The sequence below is a fragment of the Cyprinus carpio genome, chromosome A13 (genome assembly GCF_018340385.1).
Source record: "Cyprinus carpio isolate SPL01 chromosome A13, ASM1834038v1, whole genome shotgun sequence".
Lineage (NCBI taxonomy): Eukaryota > Metazoa > Chordata > Actinopteri > Cypriniformes > Cyprinidae > Cyprinus > Cyprinus carpio.
Window position 1 is genome coordinate 5,893,643 of NC_056584.1, and position 11,538 is coordinate 5,905,180.

The 11,538-nt window shown below is 37.5% G+C and overlaps 2 protein-coding genes across 4 annotated transcripts in view; one reads left to right on the forward strand and one right to left on the reverse strand.

Moving 5' to 3' along the window:
• Nucleotides 1-7,170, forward strand: part of LOC109113220 (cullin-9-like) — a 47,787-nt gene extending 40,617 nt beyond the window's left edge. For 2 of the 3 annotated variants that reach the window (XM_042768452.1, XM_042768453.1), the window contains 3 exons: nt 3,754-3,917; nt 4,024-4,117; nt 4,982-5,113. In XM_042768452.1, the coding sequence (XP_042624386.1) occupies nt 3,754-3,917; nt 4,024-4,117; nt 4,982-5,074 (351 nt within the window). In that variant the 3' untranslated portion in view covers nt 5,075-5,113. Of the gene's footprint in view, nt 1-3,753; nt 3,918-4,023; nt 4,118-4,981; nt 5,114-5,139; nt 5,251-5,331; nt 5,450-5,752; nt 5,887-5,979; nt 6,072-6,158 lie in introns of those variants that run through there. The other variant, XM_042768455.1, reaches the window with a different exon arrangement.
• A 1,839-nt stretch (nt 7,171-9,009) lies between these two features.
• LOC109069805 (tubulin alpha-8 chain-like) lies at nt 9,010-10,927 on the reverse strand. Its single transcript, XM_019086410.2, has 4 exons — nt 10,783-10,927; nt 10,457-10,676; nt 10,222-10,370; nt 9,010-10,038 (listed from the first exon to the last, which is right to left on the reverse strand). The coding sequence occupies exons 1-4, from the start codon at nt 10,783-10,785 to the stop codon at nt 9,061-9,063; spliced, it is 1,350 nt and encodes a 449-aa protein (XP_018941955.1). The 5' UTR covers nt 10,786-10,927; the 3' UTR covers nt 9,010-9,060.
• Nucleotides 10,928-11,538: the final 611 nt, after the last annotated feature.

Consider the following 11,538-nt stretch of genomic DNA (forward strand, 5'->3'; position numbering starts at 1 on the left):
CATGATGTAGTGAGTAGATCTGGTGTTATGGGACGTCTTTCCAGTTCCGGTTGACCTAATTAATGCAGCCTAACATTTAAATTATAGAAATGCAGTAGTGTGTGTTGTGAATGCCAGGGCAAAAAGATGGGTCTTTAATCTAGATTTAAACTGACAGAGTGTGTCTGCCTCCCGAACAACGCTAGGTAGATTGTTCCAGAGTTTGGGCACTAAATAGGAAAAGTATCTGCCTAGGAAAAGGGATCTTCTTATTCTAGGTATTATCAAGTGGCCAGTATTATGAGATCGCAGTGGACATGAAGGACTATGATACGATAAGAGTTTGCTCAAGTACTGAGGAGCTAAACCATTCAGGGTTTTATAATTGGCAAGATTTTAAAATGTATATGATGTTCAATTGGGAGCCAGTGCAGTGTTGACAGAACCGAGCTAATATGGTTATACTTCCTGGTTCTGGTAAGAACTCTAGCTGCTACATTTTGGACCAGCTGGAGTTTAAGTGCACAGAGCAAGCACTAAATAAAGCATTACAAGGTCATGAACACATAAATTAACATTTCTGCATTTGACATTGAGAGCATTGGTCGTAATTTAGATACGTTAGAGAGATTTTTATACTTTCAGATATTTAAAAAGCTGTGCCGTTTTACAAACATAAGCTTTATTATCACAATTTTTTTAATTTATTTAATATATTTGTGATATTGTTTTTTTAATATTTTTAAGCAAATTATGGGTAAGGTTGGTGTGTTTGAATTGTTTTTGTTATTTTTGTTTTTATCAGTTTTACTGGTTGTCCATCAGCCACATTAGCGCTGTATAACTGATATAGGCTTGTTTTATTTATTTTTTCCTTTTTATTCGAAATATTAAAATGTATTTTTTTATTTTCTTTCATTTTACTTCTGTTAAATTTAAGTTCCAGCTATAATATTTCAATTTGGAAAGTTATTTGCAAGGTATATACCAATAAACATGTTGATATCATGCACTCCAGACAAATTTATTTTCAGGTAAAATAACCAGTGAATATCAATTTATTAAAAAAACATTGGGTATGATTACTGAAGGCCACTTTATCTAACACATTCAGCCAAAGAGGGCCAGAAACATTTAAACACCTTACAAGAAAACTAACAATGTTATTTTTTGCATTTTGTTCCCTGTTTACTGTAGTAACAAATAAAGCAGGAACTATCCCAATAATATTTGTTTCCATTTAATGAGCAACCTTATAATTTAGAAATGAAAATCTTGTGTCGAAGAGTTTTCTACCTTTCATCATAAGGTAGTCCTCCTTTGCAATATGACTTTGAATGTGTCACATTACATCAACCAAATCTGTTTTATCATTTAGAGAAATAGTGTCCCTTTAATTAAGAACCATTATTTTGCTCTGAAAGTGTAAACCCATTGAGCACAGAGTTCACCTTTCAGATATGGATGTCATGTCATAAAATATTTTTAATAAGACTGCCTTTGTATTTAACGTGAATTTAATAAACACATTGTAAGTTACTAATTATAACACTTTCATTGTACAGAAAGAAAGCAAAAACATTTACATTATCAAAGAAAATTTTCACTGACTTATTGTACAGAAAGAAAGCAAAAACATTTACCTGTTATAATCGCTGAAGCTGTTTACACGTGAGATGAATCGCACGCACATCTGCACTTGTTTCTGATGAGAGCAGAATTCAGTCAGCAAAAAAAATATTATTTTGCTATTTTTTGTCTTTTGGAAGCTGCATTCAAAATACACTTGGCTCAAAAATCTGAAGGGGCACGTGCCCCCAGCTTTGATTGGGCATGACGCCTCTATTGTCCACTGTATGAAGAATTTTTGGGTATAATATGTCACAGTTTACTTTATTTTGCTATCCTCACTTATGTAAATTAACTATAGTGTCCTGCACCCACTAGTAAAAAAAAAAAATGTAATTTTTGGTTTGTGTGTGTGTATATATATCAGTCTGGCGAGTCAACAAAAAAATTTACTAGCCAATGGCAATTCTATTGCCAAAGTGTGCGTAGAAGGTTGCCTATACACTACTGCCCAAAAGTTTGGAATAGTTGAATTTTTTTAACGATTTTTTTTTTTTTCTGATTTGCTGCTCAGTTTTTACCAATGTTGGTGCTCAATTATCAATAATAATTCTTATTAATGTTGAAAAGATATTTATTTTACAAATAAATTTATTTATATGTTTTAGTCTTCGTTCGTTTTCAACATTGATAATAATAAGTAATGTTTCATAAGCAGTAAATCAGTATATCAGAATGATTTCTGAAGGATCATGTGACATTGAAGACTGAGTAATGATTGTTTTATTTTGGATCATGTGACACTGAAGACTGAGTAAATAATTAAAATACACATTTTTTTATTAATTATTATATATATATATATATATTTGTATGTGTGTGTGTGTGTGTGTGTGTGTGTGTGTGTGTGTGTATATGTATATTTGTATGTGTGTGTGTGTTTCCAGATTCATACACATTATTTATTGCTAAGTCTTACTAATTTTATGTTATTTTTATGCTGAAAACATTTACATTATCTATGTATGTTTTTACTGGGATTATCTTGTAAGATGTGTATGTATGTATGTAAAAACATTTACATTATCAAAGAATTTTTTTTCTTGGTTATTTTTTTTTTTCGTTGTTGTTTTTTTTTTTTGTTTTTTGGTATAAATGCACTCATTTGATATGGGACTTCTTTCAAAAAATATTAGAAAATCTTAATTGTTTCCTACTTTGGGCAGAGGGGCCCCCAGGTGACTGAAAGATTTTACTAATTTAAAAAAGAATAATATGCACGGCGTGACTTGCCTGTTGCATGGTGTGTATGGATATTCAGTGTTTTTTTTTTTTCAACGTACAACAACTGCAGTGAAGTCTGTTGGTTGCGAAATGATTGATGTCTCCAGACCCGAACAGTCTCTTAAAGGTGATCTGCAGGACGCTCCATTGTTCTACTTTTCAGAAGGAGGACTATTTACACCTAATGTTATTTGATTTACACAAAAACAAAACCGAGCCATAGATTTTAAATTATAAACAATCAGCCATTTTCAGTAAGATTTTCTAAATGGGCTGTGAAGTGTTTGTGTGTCTGCTATTGTGTGTGTAACGTGAATCATGTCTAACAGATATCTGTTTTAAAGCAGTGGGTGAGAAATTCACTCCTTGATTTAATAAAAGCCTACTTTGACATTCTGTTGACTATGGTGCATTATTTTCAACGTGTTTATTATAGCGCAGCATAAAAAGACATAGTGCAAGTAATACACAGGCGATGTATCTGGTTGCCATGACAACTTACACACTTGCTGCTGCTGTATGTAATCATAGTAAAATCATTTTTACCATAGTTTACTATAGAAAAGCTAAAATGTATTTAAAAGTGTGACTGACCAAATTAACTGGCTTGGTTTGAGCTTGCTCAAACGTTTATTTGTTTACCTGCATGCCATCTGAACATTAACCAACGGCAGAGAACCGTGAACACGCAAATGTGATACTTAATTGTTAAAATATTTAAAACTGAGTGAATAACATGTAATCAATAAACAAGTAGCTGTAGTCTGATTTGGAGTATTTTAAAATTTAATTTAATCTAGTTACAAGTACTTAATTTTTGGAATCTGATTAGGTAATCCAGATTGCATGTAATCAGTTATAGCCAGCTGTGTTTACACCTGTGCTGTGCTGTAATCTGTCCATCTCTTGTCCATTCATCAGGCGCACTACCCAGCCAGCTGCAGTCACATGTCTCAGTGGATGGACGACGGAGGCTATTATGAGGGAATGAGTATGGAAGCACAGAGTAAACATCTGGCCAAACTTATATCCAAACGATGCCCCAGCTGCCAGGCCCAGATCGAGAAAAACGAGGGTTGCTTGCAGTGAGTGTGCATGCACAAATGTCTCACATTTATTATTCAACTGAAGAACTATGTAACAGTTAACTTTAATACTAAATGCATGCATTATGTCTGTTTCTCTGTGTAGTATGACGTGTGCAAAGTGTAATCATGGATTTTGCTGGAGGTGCCTGAAGCCGTGGAAGCCAACACATAAAGATTACTACAACTGCTCAGCCATGGTAAGTGTCTTAAGAAGATGCTGTGAGAAATCACCCTCGAAGGCTTGAAGTTTTGATGCCAGGAGATAGACTTTATTATCAGAGATCTGTCTGTCTGCACACTCTTTTATACAGTTTTCCACATGCTCTACTCCAGTGCATGTTCAATACATTTCATACATGTGCTTATTGTTTATCAGCTTTTGACCTTTTTTGGCTGGGAATTTATATTATGTGGGAAAGAGGGCCTCAGTATATATTTTGTGTAATGTCAAAATACGAGGTGCAGCTTCACCATATGTGACCCTGGACCACAAAACCACTCATAAGGGTCAACTCTTCTGAATAAATAAGCTTTCCATTGATGTATGGTTTGTTATGAGTACAATATTTGGCAGAGATTAACTATTTGAAAATCTGGAATCTGAGGGAGCAAATAAATCTAAATATTGAGAAAATCACCTTTAAAGTTGTCTAAATGAAGTTCTTAGCAATGCATATTACTAATCAAAAATGTTTTGATATATTTACAGTAGGAAATTTACAAAATATCTTCATGGAACATGATCTTTACTTAATATCCTAATGATTTTTGGCATAAAAGAAAAATTGATAATTTTGACCCATACAGTGGATTTTTGGCTATTGCTACAAATAAACCCCAGCGACTGAAGACTGGTTTTGTGCTCCAGGGTCACATATATTTTTATAATGGCTGCACATTTCATTCTCTGTACACACACAGGCAAATAAATGAATGTATATATTGACTTTGATTAATTCATATTTTGATTGCAATATGATCCTATTTCCAATTTTTATATATATATATATATATATTTATAATTGAGCATTGTGGTTTGTAAATAATAATGATCATCACAGGTCAGCAAAGCTGCAAGGCAAGAGAAGAAGTTCCAAGACTACAATGAGAGATGCACATTTCATAACCAAGCCAAGGTTTGTTGGAGCCATTAATCACATTCTTTTCAACCTTATTATTGGGTTGTTGTTGTTTGTTGTTTTTTTGTTGCTTTTGATTTGAATTTGAATTTGATATGGATATGGAGGTGTTTTTTTTTTATGAAGCTTTACAGATGAAGTCTCTGACGTTTGTGATCGACGCTTGCAAGATTCTTGCCCAAGCTCGAAAGGTGGGAATCTTCAATGGCTTTAGTATTTGTTCAGTATTTCCAGTTGTTTTCTTTATTCTTATCGCTGTGTTTGTGATGTAGGTGCTGGCGTACTCCTGTGTTTACAGCTATTACAACCAGGACACGGAGAAGATGGATGTGATGGAGCAACAGACAGAAGCTCTGGACCTTCACACTAACGCTCTGCAGATCCTGCTTGGTTGGTGATAGGAATATTTTCGAAGAAACTTTAAACATTTGCCAATAGACTGCGGCAGAAGCCGTGGTTCTGGAAGTATTTTTCCCATTCAGAGGGAGTTCTAAACATTTTGGAGTGAATAGTTGTAGACTTTAAGCCAAACCAATAAGCACTGATAAGAAAGCACGTATGGTCCGAGCTCATGATCTTACAAGGTTTATATATCGAATGGGATGTTTTTAACTGTTGTGCTCTAACTCAGTGATGTTTAGTTCTGATGCATTGGTTATATGATGATAATATTAGCTGTGATTTTGGTTTCAGAGGAGACGCTGCTGCAGTGCACTGATCTTGCATCCTGTGTCCGACTCCTAAAAACTGAGCACCTTAACACTGGCCTGGAGCTCATTCGTCGAATTCAGGAGCGCCTTGTGGCCATCCTCCAGCACTCCACTCAAGTAAATCTACTCGTGTACTTTCTGGGGTTGTTTATTACTAGCCTTCAAAGCACACATTTGACCGTCTGGGACACATCGTCTTTTTTTTGGCAGGACTTCCGTGTGGGATATCAGTCCAAGACTGGGCCGGACCAGGAGACCGCACAGGCTTCAAATCTGGCGAACCACACAGACGCCAACAAAGAGTGAGCCGCCACACGTTCACAGAGAAGCATGACTGACTTCTGACCGTTCTTGAAATGTATACGTTTTCCTTTTTTTTTTAATTTCAGGTCCAAATCTGATGGAGGCTCTGATTCTGGAGACTCTGACAACAACAACTACGCCGGCGAGGACCCTGGTGATGAAGCAGAGGAGGATGACGAGTATGACGACGAATACGTTCCAGAATGGCACGAGGATTACGATGAGGAAGACATAGATGACGATGACTTTTTTTCTGATGATGATGAATCTGAAAACTTGGAGAGGGACTTCAGCCCTTTTGACTAAATGACCCTTAGACTGATACACAATGTTTATGTGAGGTCTACCAATGTAAAAGTGGACACTACAAATACCACACCTATACAAGAAAGAAAAAAGTGACAAAGATTTCTTGTGGGAATCCAGAGTTTGGAGTAAGTTCTTTGCTTCGCACTTAGCACCTACTTTGAGCCCTAGCGTAAATTAGTTTTTACACCAAAAGTGGAATTTCACATTTATTTAGGTTTATGCTACTGTTTCTTTAACTTACGAAACTGTAACGTCGTTCATGGCTGATGAGGGTACTTCAAGTTCAGTGAAGGATCTTAATTGTTACATTGTAGAGGTATTATCTTTTTGAAACTGTTCATAGTTTCGTTATTAACAACTTACATTTTTGGTCAAAAATTGAAAAAGAAGGGATGTGTAAACATGAAGAAAGCTATTTTTTTTTTTTATTATTATTATCTAGTCAATGGTATCGGCAGTGTGTATTTAGTTTGAATACCAAAAGTACTTGCCTTTATTCCATTTTAAATTCCTTTAAATGCCTTCGTATATGACATTAAGTTGGTTGATCACCATTTGAATGATTGTAAGCGTTTGGAAATATTTGGAAAAGAAAAAACATGAAAACATTTGCATCCGTGTTTAAGGGCTGCATGACAAATGACTAGTCTGTCGGACAACAGTCCATGACGGGATGGTGCTTCAGTGACCTGCTGGTTGTGTCAGGCACCGGAATCCTTCAGACTTAAACACTTTACTTTATCCTGTCTCATTAAGATGTAATGGCAATAAATATATACAAGTATTGTAGCTCGTCGCATTATTTGCTAAGCAAAACATACCTTAATTGCTTTCAGTTTCTTCCTCAAAAAAAAAAAAGTGAAAGGTTTTTTGGATGTTTATGTTCACTTGTATAGCGAAGGGGATATAAAATATCTTCAAAAGATACCTATATATTCATATACTGTCCATCTCCTGAAATGTTTTCTGTTCAACTTAAAAAAAAAGTTGCTCAACTGAAGCTCACAAAATAAATGCTTTTCTTCAAATAAGGTGTCTTTTTTGTTGTTGTTTACATCCATTTGTATCAGTAGCCAAAAAAAAGCTCCCAAAAATCATTTTTGTTTTTCTGCACTCCATTTATTTATTTTCATGTTAGGAAGCATGCTTTGTGAATGTCCCTTTAGTAGTTCAATTTTCAAAACCGGTTCATTTTATACCATTTTTATATTAATTTTATATTTTTCATTAGCATTTCCATTCCTCTCAATGCCAGTTGCTCTGTTGCCACAGGACCCCCAGAAGTATGAGATTTGGAGTCTGTCATCACATTTTTTGTGTGTGTGTGTGCCAGTTACCCAAGCTGTAAATGTCACCAATCACTGTGGAGCCACAGAACGTAGGTGCGTCCCAATCCACATACTTAATGCTCTTTTATGCCATGATTTAGGATAAATTGTAAAAACAAAGCATGGCATGTTGGACACTTAATGCACTCAACGGTTGCAGCTTTCCTCATACGCGAGAGGGAAGGACTAAAAGATGCGGAAACTGGAAGAAAGAAGTTTACATGCTAGACAGTGGAGTACACAATGCATAATTGCTTAGGGTTTAGTGCATCATTTGAGACTCATTTTGGAACTCCTGCAAGCAGTCAGTTTTATAGATTTTTTTTTAAATTGACATCTAATAGTAAATGTTTAATGCTTTTTAAAGTGCTGAAAATAAAGCAGTAAGGTGAAGAGTGGATGGGTGTGTTTCTGGCAGTTTTCTTAAGCCTCTTAATATCCATATATTAACAGCTGAATAAGACTATACAGAGACAATTAAGAGATATGTGTGGATTTTGTAAAATGAGTGAGTGGTCATGTGAAAGTCTAAGCATGGGTCAGATCTTTGAGTCAAAATATTTAGTCAAGTTTTACATTGCACTTACATGTGACAACCGAAAAGATGACAATACACATTCAAGATTACTGCAACTGATATACTCCAGAACACCTGAAATAATGAAATTCATCCCACAGAAAGTAAGCTCAGGATGTGTTTGTCAACTGCTCGCTTATCAAATATGGAACTGAATTTAAATCTGCAAGTTACTGTGAGGCATAATCTTAATCTGGTCTAGATTTGTTTACACCAGTGTATTTAAAAACATATATAATTTCTGAGCTTAACCATTATTAATTCACTAATTTCAAGACAAGTAAAAATTTCTTGCAAGGGATCCCCACACTAATCAGTTTTAAGTCAGCATACTGTGGCAATGAGAACCTGAAGAAACACACTTCAAATAAGTGGGGAGAGATTTCTAGCAAATAACATCCTGCTGCATTTAAATTCTTATGCAGCATTTACTGCAGCAGAGCCACAAACTAGTACGAGTTGAACCAGAGACTGAAACTTTTGTAGATAAGAAAATTATTATGAGTTTAAATTCTTATGCAGATTTTAAAACTAGTACGAGTTGAACCAGAGACTGAAAATTGTGCATTTTTTTAATGAAACGTCATGAAAATACCTCACCATCTGTGGCACAATCAAGCTCCCCAAATACCAAAAGGACACAAATGAGCCCCAAACCCCAACTAAACCACAGCCACTTAAGGTAATGAAGGCAAAACTAAGCAAAGAACCAAACTAAAAGGGTTTAGATGCTTTTAAGTTTATTTACGCCATATACACATGCATTTTACATAGTTAGTACTCCTCTTCATCCTCCCCACAGTCCTCAGTGGAATCAGCGCCAACCTCCTCATAGTCCTTCTCCAGGGCAGCCATGTCCTCTCGCGCCTCCGAGAACTCCCCTTCCTCCATCCCTTCACCCACGTACCAGTGCACAAAAGCCCTCTTCGCATACATCAGGTCAAACTTGTGGTCCAGGCGGCTCCAAGCCTCTGCAATGGCAGTGGTGTTGCTCAGCATGCAGACGGCCCTCTGCACCTTGGCCAGATCCCCTCCGGGCACGACGGTGGGCGGCTGGTAGTTGATTCCAACCTTGAACCCCGTGGGACACCAGTCTACGAACTGGATGGAGCGCCGCGTCTTGATGTTGGCTATGGCGGCATTCACGTCTTTCGGAACCACGTCACCGCGGTACAGCAAACAGCAGGCCATGTACTTTCCACGGCGAGGGTCACATTTCACCATCTGGTTTGCCGGCTCAAAGCAGGCGTTGGTGATCTCTGGTACGGAGAGCTGCTCGTGGTAGGCCTTCTCGGCTGAAATGATGGGAGCGTAGGTGACCAGCGGGAAGTGGATGCGTGGGTACGGGACCAGGTTGGTCTGGAACTCCGTAAGGTCCACATTTAGGGCTCCATCGAAACGCAGTGATGCTGTGATGGAGGACACGATCTGGGCGATGAGCCGGTTTAGGTTGGTGTAGGAGGGGCGCTCAATATCGAGGTTTCGCTTGCAGATGTCAAAGATGGCTTCGTTATCCACCATGAAGGAGCAGTCGGAGTGCTCCAGTGTAGTGTGGGTTGTAAGGATCGAGTTGTAGGGCTCCACCACAGCGGTGCTGACTTGCGGGGCTGGATATACGGAGAACTCCAGCTTTGACTTTTTACCGTAGTCGACAGACAGTCGCTCCATCAGTAGAGATGTGAAGCCAGAGCCTGTCCCGCCACCAAAGCTGTGAAAGATCAGGAACCCCTGCAGACCAGTGCACTGGTCCGCCTGGAGAGAAACCAGAGGATTCAGATACAGCCAGCAATTCATAATATATAGTGTTCCACATTTTCAACCCCCCCCCCCAAAAAGAAACCCTTCTTGAACATTAGAAAACTTTCCATGGATGTTAAAGACTCTTCAGTTTGCTGTAGATTATAAAGAACCTTATTTTTTTAAGTGTAAACTCACCATTTTGCGCATCCGGTCGAGCACGGAGTCTACGATCTCTTTGCCGATGGTATAGTGACCTCGAGCATAATTATTGGCGGCGTCCTCCTTGCCACTGATGAGCTGCTCAGGATGGTACAGCTGTCGATAGTGTCCATTACGGATCTCATCTACAAAAGGAATAACATACAGCTTCACTGGAAACACAGGAACATTCTTTAAAATAAAAAAAAACCTAAATGGTGTTCAGTCTTACCAACAACTGTTGGCTCTAGATCAATGAAAACTGCACGAGGAACATACTTCCCAGCACCAGTTTCACTGAAGAAAGTGCCAAAAGAGGAATCAGCCAAAGTGCTGCCATCGCCAACAACGGTTCCATCTGGCTGGAAGTTGTGCTCCAAACAATACAGCTCCCAGCAGGAGTTACCCATCTGGATACCTGCTTGACCAATATGTATGGAAATACACTCCCTCTGGTTTGCCCAAGACAAAACACAAGCACACACCAAAAGTCACAACTGCAGTGCTAAAATAACACCAAAAATCCAGTGAAAACGACCATCAGTAGCCTAAGCTCACCATTTTACTCAAGTACCACAGCAAGCAGGAATTAATTCAAAGCCTTTGAAATCTAGAAAAACAAAAGACAAATGTTTAAGCCAACCTTATCGCCTAAAGTTATTAAACGTTGTAAAAGAAACCAGCTCACCTCCACAGCAACACCAAACCACTCACCTGATCTTGATTTATACTGGCCTCTGATTAGAAGGGCGTGGCTCTTAATGAGCTCTACCTGAGCTCTGCGGATTCAAAACAGAACAAGCTTTATTACACTAAAAAACCCTTTATTCATGTAAAAAAACAGGAGGTAGGCTTACTACAAGCAGATCCTAAAAAGGACTTGCTTTCATTTAATATTTAGGCTACTTGTGTCTGTGTTTTGCTAGATTAAAATATGATTACAAACTCTCACAAACAGGTTAACGTGGGTGAAGGCTCACTGAATGTAGTAATAACGTGTGTGTACCTGCTTAACCGTATTTTGGGGACAAATTTGTACTCAAAAGTGAGCAAAACCTGACACAATTACCAAAAACCTCAATTTGGGGACGTCCTCATTTGTAAAAATGTATAAAAATTAAGTAAACAAAGTTTTTTTTGAAATTGTAAAAATGCAGAAAGTTTTCTGTGAGGGGTAGGGGTGGGTTTAGGTTAAAAAGTCTATCTTTATATAAAACAATAGAAGTCTATGTAATGTCCCCATTTAGATAACACACACACAACTTTATTGTCATGTCACTGAATTATCTATTATAAAATATCTATTAGTGAATT